The sequence below is a fragment of the Ascidia mentula genome, chromosome 1 (genome assembly GCF_947561715.1).
Source record: "Ascidia mentula chromosome 1, kaAscMent1.1, whole genome shotgun sequence".
NCBI lineage: Eukaryota > Metazoa > Chordata > Ascidiacea > Phlebobranchia > Ascidiidae > Ascidia > Ascidia mentula.
Window position 1 is genome coordinate 6,128,856 of NC_138566.1, and position 15,787 is coordinate 6,144,642.

At 38.5% G+C, this 15,787-nt stretch overlaps 2 protein-coding genes across 2 annotated transcripts; one reads left to right on the top strand and one right to left on the bottom strand.

Moving 5' to 3' along the window:
* The first annotated feature begins 3,607 nt into the window (after nucleotides 1–3,607).
* LOC145912534 (uncharacterized) lies at nucleotides 3,608–7,624 on the top strand. The gene has a single exon (XM_083000037.1). It carries the CDS (start codon nucleotides 3,658–3,660, stop codon nucleotides 7,213–7,215), a length of 3,558 nt encoding a protein of 1,185 aa, XP_082856163.1. The 5' UTR covers nucleotides 3,608–3,657; the 3' UTR covers nucleotides 7,216–7,624.
* Nucleotides 7,625–8,070: 446 nt separating this feature from the next.
* Nucleotides 8,071–14,266, bottom strand: LOC145912553 (suppressor of tumorigenicity 14 protein-like). Its single transcript, XM_083000061.1, has 13 exons — nucleotides 14,166–14,266; nucleotides 13,666–13,793; nucleotides 13,508–13,600; nucleotides 13,309–13,441; nucleotides 13,004–13,114; nucleotides 12,529–12,590; nucleotides 12,023–12,189; nucleotides 10,983–11,075; nucleotides 10,722–10,873; nucleotides 10,289–10,437; nucleotides 9,678–9,828; nucleotides 8,845–9,429; nucleotides 8,071–8,529 (listed from the first exon to the last, which is right to left on the bottom strand). The coding sequence occupies exons 1-13, from the start codon at nucleotides 14,218–14,220 to the stop codon at nucleotides 8,411–8,413; spliced, it is 1,998 nt and encodes a 665-aa protein (XP_082856187.1). The 5' UTR covers nucleotides 14,221–14,266; the 3' UTR covers nucleotides 8,071–8,410.
* Nucleotides 14,267–15,787: the final 1,521 nt, after the last annotated feature.

The window sequence follows — 15,787 nt, forward strand, 5'->3', positions numbered from 1 at the left end:
ACTCACACAGACAGCTCGGTTGTTCGCCAGTGAAAACGCACAATTTAACCCCACTAGTGTCTGTGCACGCCTTCAATCTAATGGTAAAGGACACAGTAAAATCAAACATAGTTCTGACACAACACAACAGAACCGTAAACTTCTTTGATACGTTGGTCATTAAATTTGAGAACCTGTTCCAACTGATCGTCGATACCCAATCACACCAAGAAACCATGTCGCTTACTAGAGTATACGCCACCTTCTATTCTATAAAGAACGCTTTGAAGCTCATGGATTACAACAACGCTAGATTGAAGGCGGTTGAAATGCAGAAAGAGATATTGAGTGGAAATACACAATTTGCCACACAATTGAGCATGATTTCATTCTCACTTCAACTGATCCTAGGCAAGCTGGCTGTTGTGAAAGGAACCAGAATCGACGACAAGGAGTTTAATTGTGAATTGATTGTTAATGAGAAATTGGTAGAAACGTGGGGTGTATATATGAAAAAATTCGAATAGCCGTAACGTAGCTGTCCTATAGTATTGTTTTGTTTGGATTGCTTGCATTGAGAATTATTGCTTCTAAAGTCGCCTTTTCTGCAATCAATGGCACACAAACTATCTAGAATATGTGCTGGAGAATTATTATCTGTTACAAATGCATTTATCGGCCCTTTTTCTTTTATAAACTTTAGGCCTACGGTTTGTTGTGATTCCGTTTGGTAACAGTTCTTTTTTATTTTGATCGTGCAACTGTCCTATAATTATTTTACTTTAAAAATGATATTTGAACAGTCCATTAACAAAACACGGGGTTTGTAAATAATGTGAGTGTAACCTGGTAAAATAAAGATACGATTTGCTATGAGTCTGTCGTGTGACGCGTTATGAAACCAATTGGAAGCAGGTCTAAGAAAGGAAGTTTCTCATTATAATCTTTGTGCTGACTGTCATAACATAGGTAATTTTTTTGCGACATAACGAGACCAGCGAAAATGTCAAAACTATATTAAGAAATAGGAATTATTACGTACTTTTACAGTCTATAAATAGAAACTTGCATTCCTCAAACAGTGAGTACTGCTACACCTATCCATTTATTCCAACAGTTGTTGATCGCTCGGCAAAGTGTGCGCTTAAACACCAATGCACCTTGGCCACAATGTACCCCACAAAACCGCTGAGCTCCTGAAGCTCATGTTGGTAGAGCGTTGGATCTTGTTAACCCAGGGTCGTGAGTTCAAACCTCACTGGAAGCTTGATATTGTATATCTCTCTCCGACTTGTCGGGAAAAAGAGGCGGATCCAGCTTGGCTGCATTTCCAGTGAACCTTCATCCAGCCAAAATACTTTTCTGCAATCATAACTGCCACATTTTTGTAAAATGATATGTCGTAAGGCTTTAGCTACACTGATAAGAGCCCATGTAAGACAAACCATTTCCAAGTAGACTGAATGGCGGTAAAATTTACCTTCAATTTGTCCATAATGTTAAATGAAACGATTTCAAAGAAAATGACGCAATTAGTGGGTGCTACAACAAACCATTCATTGCTCATGCATAGTGAACAGGACATCTATAGGTACCGTGAGAAATTGTATCACATCAGCTGTGCAAATTCTGTCACCGCACAAAGGTAACTGATTCTGCTACGATCTTTGTTAACGAGCAGACAGCTTTGGCGTTCATATTCAAGTGGACTAATATTTGGAGATTATTTGAATGTGAGGCCAACATTTATCATTTTCCCAAGTGCACAAACTAAATTACAAACATGCATGTTTAGTATTAGATAAAAATTAATGAATCAAAGACTAGCAGTTTACGTGCTGGGCTCACCAGCAGGGCAACCAGCAAACCGTATTAAAAACCACACCTACGACCGACTAACACGTAACGCAACCACTAGGAGCGCATCAGAGCACAACCGTCGTAATAAAAGTGTAACCTATTGCGCAACGGGCAATATTCTTCGCTTGGATTATCAACAAATGTTGCTGGAAGACATATAGATTGTTCAGCATCCAAACACATTCAACCAACCGTGCTTATTTTACATTGTTTTGATAAAACTTGTACATTCAACGCCGGCCAAGCACGCAACAATAATAGTAAGATAACAACGATAAGAAGAAAAAGGTAATTGACTTAATAATCCAAACCAATTGAAAATGAAACTTATGTCGATTCATGAGGAAACTCATTAATGACGTAGACATCCATACTGTAGCGCCTACTCATTTGGACCTGTAGCGTTTGTATCTAAGCTGTTGAGCCAAGCTATTTCCTTGTGTGAGGTATTGACGAGAACGCTGTTACTAACTGCTGATATGCTTTGACTTGGACATAAAGTGCCAGTTTTTCGTGGATAGGTTGATGGCTATTTAATATTTAATTTGGCCTTACTGTAGCATAATTTATCGCTTGCAAGTATAAAGTGCGTTCTTCCTATAGTCGCTGAAAGATCCAGTACAAGAATCCAAAGTTGTAAGCAACTTGTTGAGATAAATATTCCTCCGAGTGTTGAAAATAAATGCAAGCAGTCGCAGTGTTAGGCAATGTAAATAGTTAAATACTACCAAGAAACTTTTTCCATTGAAATACGAAGATGGAGGCCCAATGCTTACACTAAAAATTTATTCAATTTCTTCAGTTTGTCGTGTCAGTCTCTGATCTATGACTATATGCTTGCTTGTGCACCTGATGAAGCGAGATCAATCTCGCGAAAGCTCGTGCGAATAAAGTTGTTTAACAGTCAGTCTCTTATAAAAGCAGTGCACAAGCAAGCATATAGTACTAAAAATTTGTGAGCGTGGTTTTGGTTCAAATTATTTACAAGAGCGTGTTCGCAGAATCCTTTAAAGTGCATATGACACAGTCATGGCAACTTTATACAAACATATATCAAAAGTATTTCGGTTCTACGTCAACTAAAAAATGTATAAAACTGCACGAAAAGTAGCGGCGACCAAAAATCGTAAACCTTTTTCACTGTGGTAAAATTGACATCACAAGGCGCTCGCGTCGAAAAATGCATTGTTTACATAGCAGAAGGCGCCTTATATTGCAGATATCGAATAGTTTCAAACATAGGAGAATCCACAGATTACGTTACCTCAAAGTCCACGACAAGGTTTTGCATAAGACAATATTATCCTTAATGCCAACGTTCGCTTTTTAAGTACTGTGACTGGTATTTTATACTCTATCGATTGCTATAACTGCTTATGTGAAAGAAGTGAATTTAACATTGCCTGCGTTGTGTCTTTATTACCACTTCGTAAGAATAAAATTGTGTATACAAATTGGAAGATTGATTAGTTCGAAACCAGAAGAAAGGAGTTTGCCAAATTCTAGCCACAAGACTCAGGCCTTTTAACGGTCAAAGAGCATAAACTCTAACTTGAGGTTCACCTGAAAACTTTATGCCTAAAATAAAAGCTACCTATAGCGGCATACGTTGCAGCAACCTAATAACTCCGTTTTTTTATTTTGAACTTGTTTCAATCATGCATCCGATGTATGTAAAGTTCTCAGTTTGCATGTTATGTATATTTGGTTATGAACCATATAGTTTGATTGTTGAAACATGAACAACACTTTCTTTCAGGCAGCAATATACAAATGTCTTAAGAAAGTTTCGCAATAAGTACTTTGATTGTTGCCACAATGGAAGTAAGTGGTGAGGAAGACGAGCTTGTGCAATTACTGAAAGACAATTGTTTTACAAATGGAAAAGAAAAATGCCCTGCTGAATCGGTCGAAATATTCCACGGACTGGGAAAAATTTACCGCCAAAAAAGTCCCGACAAAATTTCCCTTATTCAGAGTGCAGCTTTGTTTAATGCTGCGATAGTGAGAAAGCCCGATGCCGAATACGTCAAAGAAAGTTTAGAGGAACTGTGCTCACACACTTTGGTCTTGTCAAACGCTGTGAATCATTCAAATTTGTTAAATCTGGCAACTGACTTTAAAAAAGAATTTGATTTGCTTAGAATGCAAGTCAACGACGACCTGAACAGCCTCGAAAACATGCAGGAAGGTTTGACAGCAGGTGAACGCCACAAATTTGAATCTCAACGAGTCAACGACATGGAAGTGATACAAGAGAATATTTCAGCGACATTTGGAGATATTATGAAACGTATCGCGAAATGCTGTGTAGAAGCACTCGGAAAACCTCCTTGCCAATACGCCTTAGTCGGCATGGGATCGCTCGCAAAACGGGAGGTGACGCCCTACTCTGATTTCGAGTGCATTATTATTCTTGAAGATCAGCCAGAAACTAATATAGCGACAAATGTTGAATATTTTCGGTGGTTTGCGGTTGTTTTTCAAATGATTCTGATCAACTTTGGAGAAACTCTAGTGCCCTGTGTCGCTGTCCCGACTTTAAATAACGCTTACAACAACGATCCCGCTGTGAAGAAAAAGTACAGGTGGTTTTACGATGCTTACACTCCGTCTGGTATATCTTTCGACGGAATGGTCCCTTTTGCTTGCAAATCTCCCCTCGGTCGTCAGCAGCACACTGACGCTAAACCATGGAAGACTGAGCTGATACGAACAGTAAGCGACATGCTTGAATACCTGAGTAAAGACGAAGATCTCAAAAACGGTTATCACATAGCTGACATGCTAACGAAGACATGTTTCGTCCAAGGAGATGAAACGGTTTATGATAAATTTTACAATGGAGTATGCTTGGAGCTGGAAACGTATCTAAAGTCTGATGGGCCACTGAGGGATGTCTATATGTCTAAAATTTTAAGCGAGTTTCGTGAGGACTACGACAAGTTCAATTTCCTGCTCAACGCTATGAAAATTCAATTCGCTACTCAAGTAGACGTGAAAAAGTTTGTGTTCCGAACGCCAACATTGGCAGTCGCGTCCCTGGGACGATATCACGGCATTCGTGACTTTTCTTGTAATGAAATTGTCGGCCTACTGGCGGAGAAACAACTTCTCACCACGTCAGATGCACACAAGATTAAATACACTTTGGCTGTTTCTTGTGAGCTGCGTCAAAAGGTTTACTGCGAGCGCAGCGCACAAAACGACAACTATGGTCGCAATGGCAGAAGTTTTCTTTTTGCATTCAATAGCAAGGCAACAACTCAACACCTTGAAATTTTGGTGGGAAAACAGGCCCTGAGGAATTGTCTTGAAACAGGGCTCATATTACAAGAACTTACTTACGGACACTTTTACCTGAACTGGTCTTTGGACTTCCAAACTAACGGTTTGCTGCATTCTTATGACTTAAGTGTCTTGGACATGTTAGGAGTGCCGACATCCGAAGTTAAAACATTGGTGGAAACAAAGTACATCGACAATAACGAGTTGCGCTTTACTGGCGAGGTCAATACAGATACATGGCTCGTGGGGCACGTTATCGAGATTTTTCCCGAAAAAGCGATGCAGCTTGCCTCAAAAATACTGAATCAATACGAAAGCAATGAAGATGGGCAAAACGATTTTTCCCTGCAATGTCGAGTTTATTTGTCCGTGGCGATGTCATCTTTCACAATGAAACATTTCGAAACATGCCTCAAACGCCTAGAAAAGGCATTGCATGCGATTGAATTAGTCGAAAACAGTTCAGAAATTCACGGCAACTTGTATTTGTTGACGTTCTTGAGCTTGATGCATATATGCTATAAAGAAATAGGGAAACCACTAGAAGCGCTAGAGGCCACGGAGAGAATTTTACGCTCGATGAAACTTTACAAGTGTGATTTTATTTCCGAGCAGATTTACTACAACACCTTGGAAGCAAAATCTGATTTACTGAAGAAACTAAAACTGACTGAAGAAGCGGTTGCATGTCTTAATCAATGCGTTGAGTGGCGAAGAAGAGTGGCCGCCGACCCAGGACGCGACAACTTCTGGTGCCAGTACCAGTTGGGACTTTTTTGTTGTTTTATGGATATGAAACGCCCAGACTCTTATATCAAAGTCGCACTGCAGTTTGTTACAGGAAATCCGAGTGACCGCTTCGAGGGTGGGGATCTCTTGCTATACGCCTGCGCCACAGCAGTCTTTCTTCAGCAGACTCCTAAGCAGGGTGTGGAATTTTGCCGCAATATCAAGCCGCAATTGCATGCCTGTTTCGCTAACGGCGAGATCCCGGTTCACAGTCCAAGAGTTACCGAAAATCTTGGTAAAGTTACTGATCCCGGTACAGACTTCGTCGGTTATACGTTCGGAAGCTTTTTAAGCCTCTATGGAGAATGTTTGTACAAACAACAAAAGTATGATGAAGGGTTGGCGATACTGCAGGAAGCCAAGGAGCAGTTTCAGAAAGAACCGTTTGCTAATCCTGAACACGTTGAGTTCAATGAAAAGCTAATCACCTATTGCCAGGGTAGGATATCAGTAAAAGTTCTCTTTAAATCATGCACTTCCTTAGAATGGAAATGGATTAAAGTTCTTGTTGGTTCCATTAGCAACTATGACCGTACAAAAAACCTTAACATAGTTGAAGATCTCGTGCAAGGAAAAAGCTTCAAAGAGGCATATCTAAAGATTATGGAGATTCGTGCGATGTCCTGCACACATTTTGACGATATAGACACCCAGTTCCTACTTAATTTGGCACGATGTTACCGTGAATTCGGTCGCCAAAATGAAGCGATATCTGTTTGCGAATGCGCCATTGATATTAGAAGACAAATTGCACAAAACCCTTGCGATGACAAAACGTTGTGTGCCCTCATCATTCTGCTCAACGACTCACACAGACAGCTCGGTTGTTCGCCAGTAAAGACACACAATTTCACCCCACTGGTGTCTGTGCACGCCGTCAATCTAATGGTAAAGGACAGAATAACATCAGACATAGTTCAGACACAACACAACATGACCATTAACTTGTTTGATACGTTGGTCATTAAATATGAGAACCTGTTCCAACTGATCGTCGATAACCAATCACACCAAGAAACCATGTCGCTTACTAGAGTATACGCCACCTTCTATTCTATAAATACCGCTTTGAAGCTCATGGATTACAACAACGCTAGATTAAAGGCTGTGGAAATGCAGAAAGAGATATTGAGTGGAAATACACAATTTGCCACACAATTGAGCATGATTTCATTTGCACTTGAACTGATCCTAAGCAAGCTGGCTGTTGTGAAAGGAACCAGAATCGACGACAAGGAGTTTAATTGTGAATTGATTGTTAATGAGAAATTGGTAGAAGCGTGGGGTACATATGAGTAGATTTAAATAGCCGTAAAGTAGCTGCCCTATAGTATTGTTTTGTTTGGATTTCTTCTATTGAAAATTATTGCTTCTAAAGTCACCTTTTCTGCAATCAATGGCACACAAACTATCTGGAATATGTGCTGGAGAATTATTATCTGTCGAAATGCATTTATTGGGCCTTTCCTTTTTTCAACTTTACGGTTTATTGTGATTTGCCACTCATGTGATTTCGTTTGGTAAAAGTCGTTTTTTATTTTTATCGTGTCGTATAATTATTTTACTTTAAAAATGATAGTTGAACACTTCATTGACGAAATGCGGCGTTTGTATATGTGCATGTATTTATATTTAAAGCGAATTTGCTCAACTCATTTAAGCTACAGTAAGAAAATCCATATGTGCAGCAATAAAGTCATTCACAGTTCCTGGAGAATTCGTGTGTATACACGCGCCTGCATGCAAACATCTGCATATTTCCGTCAAGGTAATGATAATCATGCCAGTTTACCCGCAGTTCAGCTTAGTAAATACCCCTAATGTATATAAAGGCAATATTCACATTTATAGATTCTTTCACAGGCTCAAAATCTCTTGTTTTATGTTTTATTTATGCTACATGGTGAATGTGCCGACCATTTGGGAAAAGACCCAAATTCGGATATTTCGTGAAAAATTCGCCACTCTTATGTCAAACTAAAACGTACTGTAAAGTAACGATTAAATTTTTCACCTATCTGAGGGAAGTCTTGCTTGCAAAAAGAACGTAGAAAGTCCTTTCATCCCCTTTTTTACCCAGTAAATATAATGGAAATTTAACTTTGAACCCGCACTTTTGCAACACCGACGTTTGTACGTATAGCATATATTAAGACCATTTCACTATTTTTATTCTTATCACCATTTAACATAGAAATAAAGTATATTGTAAAACAAAATAAAGTCTTATAAATATATCACAGAAAACACTAATAAAGAAATAAAACATATTGTATAGCAACAAAAAGTCTTATTAATATATCACAGAAACACCATTAAAAAAATAAAGTATATTGTAAAACACAGAAAACAGTCAAAATGAAACAATAATTGCGATTGTCACAATATTGAAATCAGTCATTTAACCTTAACATACTTCTTTTGGGAGATTTATTGCAATATTTTTGCAAATATGTATAACTATCTTCACAATCTTGCAAACTATAAAACGCAATTACACCAATGACACCAGTGACACCAGTGACGCCAACAAAATCGAAAACAGCAATAATGGGGAAGGAACACTCCTGTTTGTCATATTTCGGCCATAAACGGCTTCAACTGCTACAGAATCTGCAAAAATAAAAAGTTTTCTGCTCAGTCAAACATAATTAAAATTAGTATTTTTCCATGGTCTTTTTAGGATGCTGAAAAGCATGTTTATGTCAGACTTCAGGCATCGTTTCACGAATGCATATCACGTTGTTGTGTTCATTCAAAAAACAATACGAGAACAGCACAGTTTATCCGCTATAGTTTATATGCTGTTATTTTACAAATTGATATTCAGGCAGCAATTCCTTAACGATTTGCAGACTACCACATACTTATGTATTGGATTTTTGTTGGTATCTAGTGCAAAATAACAAGTAAAAAAGTCATGTTAACCTTGTCGAGCATCGGTGTCTTTTGTCGTTGTTGCTATTGATGTAGATGTTGATGCCTCTCGTGCTGAGGTTGTTCTTGGTGTGATTGTTGCTATTGATGTAGATGTTGATGCCTCTCGTGCTGAGGTTGTTCTTGGTGTGATTGTTGCTATTGATGTAGATGTTGATGCCTCTCGTGCTGAGGTTGTTCTTGGTGTGATTGTTGCTATTGATGTAGATGTTGATGCCTCTCGTGCTGAGGTTGTTCTTGGTGTGATTGTTGCTATTGATGTAGATGTTGATGCCTCTCGTGCTGAGGTTGTTCTTGGTGTGATTGTTGCTGCGATGGTAGATGTTGTTGCTTTTATGGTGGATGTTGTTGCTTTTATGGTAGATGTAGTAGCTGCAAAGGTAGATGTTATTGCTTTTATGGTAGATGTTGTTGCTGCGATGCTAGATGTTGTTGCTTTTATGGTGGATGTTGTTGCTGCGATGCTAGATGTTGTTGCTTTTATGGTGGATGTAGTAGCTGCGCTGGTAGATGTTGTCGCTTCGCTGGTTAGTGCTGTTGGTTTTGTTGGAACGGGTGTATCAGGTAACGATACATCTATGGTACCAAAAATTACTTGTTAACAATACTCTAAATGAAAAATGAAATGCTGAAATACTTCTAAAGAGATTTTGTCAGCTGTGCTTTATTTATTAAATGACAAATTTGTTTACGGCACCAGCATGTTTTTCATTAATGGCTCATGAAAGGCATTAGCACATAATACCGAAATACTTCACAAACTTTGCTCAAGCACATGCTTGAAACTGCTGTTGAAACAATGCATCGAAATGGCAAATCCTTACATTTTTTGATCCAGGAGTTGTACTTTGCCACGCGTGCGTACACTCCTGGTTCGTTTGGAGTTCCGCATTTTTTTGGCCCAAAAGAGGTTATTCCAATGAGATACCACCTCTGGCTGTTAATCAAGCACACCAGTGGTCCTCCAGAATCGCCCTGAAACAATTATTTTGACGTTCATAGGAATTGTACATGATATAGTGTTTTTGGGACTTACACTGGTATTTATGAACAAAGAGTTTTTCAGACTTTATTAAAATTTAAAAGAGTTATATTTACGATAAGCAATGTGGAGCCAATAATATGAATTTGTGTATAAGCTGCAGACAGATGGCCTTTTAGGTCGAAACAGTGGCCATCTGTCTGCAGCTTATACACAAGAGTTATATTTACATTCGTTAAACCAAACTATTTTTAGACAATAGATTCTTCGAGAACAACAATAGGGAGTAGGACAAAGAGTAAAATGTTCCATGCATAGAACTTCAAAACAACATATGTCACGCAATATTTTATGGCGTTAAACTCAAATAGACGTCTATAAACATGTTTTGACAAATCTTACGAAAACTCATAAATAATATTTAAGACCGTGTTGATCTGATATTCTTTGAACCTGGCAAGTGTCTCTTCCACCTTTCGCCGACCCTCCAGCACAAATGCTAGTTTCAAAAATCGTAAACGAATTCCTGCAGATCTCTTGGTCCACGATTGGAAGGCGAACTTGGTGGAGGACGTCCGGTGTTGAGACTTTAAGTCCGTTTCCTTTCAGATACGAAAGCTTTACATTTTTTGTACGTATTTAGATTATTCGCGTTTATTAATCAAAAAGGTCGGAATGAAAAGTTGTTGACAAAAAGTACTATGTTTCCTCGTGCTATTGTTTATAATGTACCAGTCATTTCTTCACGTTTCCTTATAGGAGACTATTTATTCATTGATCAAAGTTATCATTACCAAATATATGGGAGTTTGTAATTGCTAAGGAACAGTGTTACTAAACAGGTTGTTGATTGTAGTCACAAAATTACTGTTAACGATGATATTACCTAATTTACCCCAACCAGTGGCAACACAGACCGTGCCGGCTGGAATATTGAATGTCGGCGTGTCTGTCGGTAAGCAAACTGGTCGGGTTTTACTTGTGAACACGAAAGGGGTTTCCAGTTCGATCAAGGAAATGTCGTTTCGAAAATTTACCCTAAAAAAAACAAAAATTTTGACATATAAAAAATTAATTTTATTAATAGCCTTTAGTGCAATTTTTTTAGTCACATATTAGTTGGAATATTTTGAAATCTTACTCTTACGGTGTATAGGATTCGTGGTTTATAACTCGCTTAGATTTGCGGGACAGTTCTGCTTGGGATAAGGCGTTCATTCCGGCGTACGCAGTTACTGACCTAGCAAAAATAAAAATAATTGAAAAGAGATACTCTTAAAGGACACCATATCTTATTCAACAATACTTGGAGGATACATTTTCACACAAAAATATAACAATATTTGAAACGATGTAAGTAAACAAATAATTGTGGAAAAACAAAAAGTTAGTTAACTGGTGCGTGTGAGAAGGAGAAGAAGGACAGCGCAAACCTCTGCTGGGCTCGTGTAATATGACCAAGTTTATCAATTTCAGTAACCATTTAACCTTTTCATCACTAACATTTTATTTCAAATTGACTGGTAGTATTAAATAAACATGCAAGCATTTAACAATTGGGTTTTAAACCTGTAATGTTTGAGAAACACTGGTGTATAATATCTGGAAGAAAACAAATCGCGAAAACGGGCACTTAGGAGGTCTCGAGAACATTTTACAAAAACGTTTAATGTGGACAAACCCACTTACATATTAAAATTTTTAATTAATGAGATACTCATGTACAGTCCTCAAACAATGCGGCCAAAACAAGGCGTAATGAAGGGACTTCAGACGTTTGTGCCATATATATTTTATTGAACTTCTTTCAAGTTTGCTGTTGACGAGTGAGGCAATGCCGTTGGCAAAAAAATTGTTGCACCCCATCTCCAGAGGAGGTACGAAGGAAACACAAGAAATAGAGATTGGTTCATTCACCACACTGCCATTTCATGAATGTAACCGTTTTCAGTCACACACAAACTGTTGTTTTGTGTGTGGGATGTTCTACTGTTCTGTGCCTACCAACCGAAGCAGGGCGAGGCTTATAGACGGTTGCTCTCTCAGAAGAAAGCAGCACTAACCTCACTAATAAGACTAGATATATTGTTTATTGAAACATATAAATAGGTGGTTCGCGGCCATACAATTCAGGTTGGGAATCACCTGTCTGAAAATGTACTCATACCAAGCTACTGTTTGACTCACGTTTGATCCCGAACATCCACTGTACAATGAGCAGCCGACACAACCCACTGGGATGTAATTAGAGATCCGCCACAGGATGTTTGTATCGTATTTGTTGTAATTCCCAGATACACCTGCCAAGGCCATGAGCCTTCAGTAGCCTCGTTTCCTCCAACGATTCTCGCATTCTGAGGAATATTTGATATATCATACTATGAAAAACTATTTCAGCAATTTATTGAAACATTATTTTTTACGTGAAAGTTATTTTATTTTGGACTAGATTTCATGGCTCAACACTCCTATACATTACATGACGTGGGAACTTATAAAACACAAAAACAACCAAATCAAATCCAGTCAGTTTTCGAAACTGAATGCAACCACAAACAACAATTTAAAAATGTATGTAGTCAGTACATCCTATAATGTAAAGTGTGTAAAATGTAAAAAACGTTCAAAACTTGTAAAGTAGTCAACAGACCGACACATGGTTTTTCACTAAGGAGCTATGTGTGTTCACTTACCCACATAAATGAAGACGCGTTCTGCGGTTTTCCACATTCATTATCACTGGAACTTGGTAATACTAAAAACGTGAGTAGAAGATCTCTGATTTTAGCCGTATGAAAAAACTCATTTATCAACGATATATATGCCATATCACTAAAGGTTGGTCCGTCACAAAGGCAAATGTTGCCATTAACGCATACCATAAATAATTGAAGCTAACAGAATACGAAGGTCAGTGTACAGCAGGAGGAACGTTAATGTGGGTGGGGCCAGGGTACACAAAAGTTTAAAAACCTCATACCTGTAGGCCAATGCATTGGACCTGTACGTATAAAGCTAATAATGCGCACGAATGAACACCGATTGACGCACGTAAATCATAGTCGTCAAAGTAATTTGTTTAAAGACGCATAGAGTATCGTTACGTGACGCGCGTAACCTTTGCGTAAACTCTATAACGAGTAACGACCGTATCTCACATCGCCTTACCACACTCCATTTCATCGCTGTTATCTGTACACTGCTGTAACCCGTCACAACGCTGATTTAATTGTATGCATTTTCCATCTGAACACTGGAACTGGTTGGCGGGACAGCGATCTGCACAGAATTAACAAAAATGATCGTTAATAGAGTACGCCATGCCTGCAACCTGCCCAGCACCCAAACCGAACATTTGTAAGAATAATACTTGTGTGGATAATTTTGGTGTGTTGTGTTGTAAATCCTTTACTGCATGTCACAAGTAGTTTTTTATTACAACGCTACTTTCCTCTCTTGACAGTAGCATGTACCTGTTATTGTCCAATGAATTAGAAACCCTTTATCGTTTGTTCCTGAATCTGACACGAAGCGGAAGGTTACTTCAGAATGATGTGCAGCAAAATCGGGTGGACGATCCTTGCTGCAGTAACTTCTGCTGGTGTACTATCAGAACGACAAGGTATTTTGGTAAAAAAATAAATAATGGTTGCCCAAACTTTGAAACCGCACCTGCACTGGCCCGTCTAATATAGTGAGACTGTCGTATCTGGGACACGTCGAATCTTCTTCCAGCGAGAAATCAAGAAACTTGACTGTTATCAACTGAAAATAATATGTTGAATAATTATGTCGTGTAAATACAGAGAACAGTTTTAAAAAAGAGTTACCTTGTTTGTGGGGGCTGTTATTTTTGTGGTGCAGTCTAGGTTGTCGCCGTAATTTGAGGGATAATTTGGAGTAGAAATGTTTCCTTTCGCTTGTGTGAGTGTTGCTTGTGAGCATATATTGTATTGTCCTGTTCAATTATTAGTTAATTATATGTCCACATTCGTTTGTTTGTACGTTATTGTTTCACACGACTACACAACAAGCATGCGGATAAGCTAGCTTATAAAACGTAATTTTCGCAGTTGCGTTGGTGAGATTTTTTAAACATCAAACAATCGGAATTATACGAAAGGATTTCTTAAACCATTTCCTCGCACGTATACGGCCTGTGTTTGTAGACAGTATAAAATGTGCAGTATAGGCCTCATAACAACACAACACCCGCGCTAAGGCAGGAAGTTAGATTGAAGGATATTATGATGGAACTGCTTACGTAGCAGTGCTTACGTATGCCTGTAAAACGGCATTAGCCCAATGTACGGAAATGGATATTGCATACCTGTAGCACATATGATGAAAGAAGCTGCCCATACGAAAGAGAAAATCAAATACATCACTCTATGAAATTTGTCTTGGGTAAAATGATACTTATTGTTTTCAAGCACTGCAAAATAACACAATAAGCAATGGGTGGTTCGTTGCATTGAGGATCTCTTGCATGATAAGGGTTATTACATGCATAGCGTTTACGTAGCTCATAAACCCACGTAGGTCGTTAAATAATTTTCCCGTTTTAACGCAATCGGAACATACATGGAGATCTCATAATGTCTGTCGCGTCAATGATGCTTGCATAAGTTACTAAAATCCTTTTAAATTATTTTAACAAAGCAAAAGGTATAGCAGTCTATATTACAAAAGCATCCTGTCATTTAATACCAAAGACCTACGACTTGCTTACTACATACGGCCTGCTCCTACAAACGTCTCTTCGAAGTTACGAAGCCACCACTACAGTGGAACACTTTAAACGAATTTGTCACCTGACCAAATGACGTAAAAGCGTAGGCAAATGATGAAATGCCACTCGCGGTAAATCTGAAGGTGGGCGCACAAATACGCACGTAATAGTGGGCAAATAGGTTTATTCTGCCGGAAATAGACAATGGTAAAACAACAGATGCTGGCGCGTCCTGCGTGACGTCAACGAGTACACTCGGAAGAGTTAATGCTATGCATTCTCACACCAACCGGGGTGAAAAGATTAAGAACAACTTCTATGAGGTTTGGATTGAATAAAAGGATTCTTGAATTCATTTGCAATTGCAAATTCTCGTTCAGGAGGTTATGTGGTTATTTTTGTGCCACCTTATGAAATACAGCAACAACCTTCACGCATGTATCAAAATCGCAGGTCTTCCGGGTATCCAATAGCTTATCGTATGTGTATTTCTCGGTTTTTCTGCAACGCTGATAGTGGTTGAAAATAGTATTTGTTTATCACATTACTTCAATGCACAGCGCAAAAAGCAGCTGAATAACAACACCAGATAAAATATTCTGTCAAGTATTTACCAGTGAGAAAGATGCAGGAAGTTGAACAGCAGGACAGTATGACGCGGTCTTGCTTGTGTGTACGTACCAACGCCTACGTATAACGTCAACGGATTAAACTAAAGTTCATGACTTAATATCTGCCATAAAATAGCTATTGCAGATCTTTCAGAACAACGCAGAACATACGTCGTAAATGGTCCATAAACAATGTGTACGAGCAATTGCAGGAATATGTCGTTTTTTCATTTGATGGAGCTTGTCACAAATATTCCCTTGTGCTTTCCAATTGGAGATTCTAACAGCTTCAGTCTCAAAACCGCAAGATGTGGGTTACTTGGTAATACCGCAAGGTCATACGTAAACGAACAGATCACTGCAAAAAACGGCGCTTTTAATTTCCCAAAGTTCCCACCAACATTTTTTGTGTAGACGGAGGTTTTTGTGCCATGGGTCATATCAAGCATTTGGTGTATTATTTTATGTTTAAAACACTGAGAAGGCCAATAATGCGGTAAACGTAACATTTTAGTTTTAATTTATTCGATTGCTTCCTAAATAATCGCAAAAAGACACTGAAGTATTTAAAAATCTAAAGGCACATTGAAATAGGGGTTAGATATTGAC

Bases quoted from the DNA above. Each gene is read 5' to 3' on its own strand.
- LOC145912553 (XM_083000061.1), bottom strand. From the start codon at position 14,220: ATGTATTTGATTTTCTCTTTCGTATGGGCAGCTTCTTTCATCATATGT. The intron at 11,076-12,022 runs GTGAGTCAAACA...TATTTTTGCTAG, and splicing joins GTGGATGTTCGGGATCAAAC to GTCAGTAACTGCGTACGCCG. The intron at 10,874-10,982 runs GTAAGAGTAAGA...TGTTTTTTTTAG, and splicing joins AACCACGAATCCTATACACC to GGTAAATTTTCGAAACGACA.
- LOC145912534 (XM_083000037.1), top strand. From the start codon at position 3,658: ATGGAAGTAAGTGGTGAGGAAGACGAGCTTGTGCAATTACTGAAAGAC.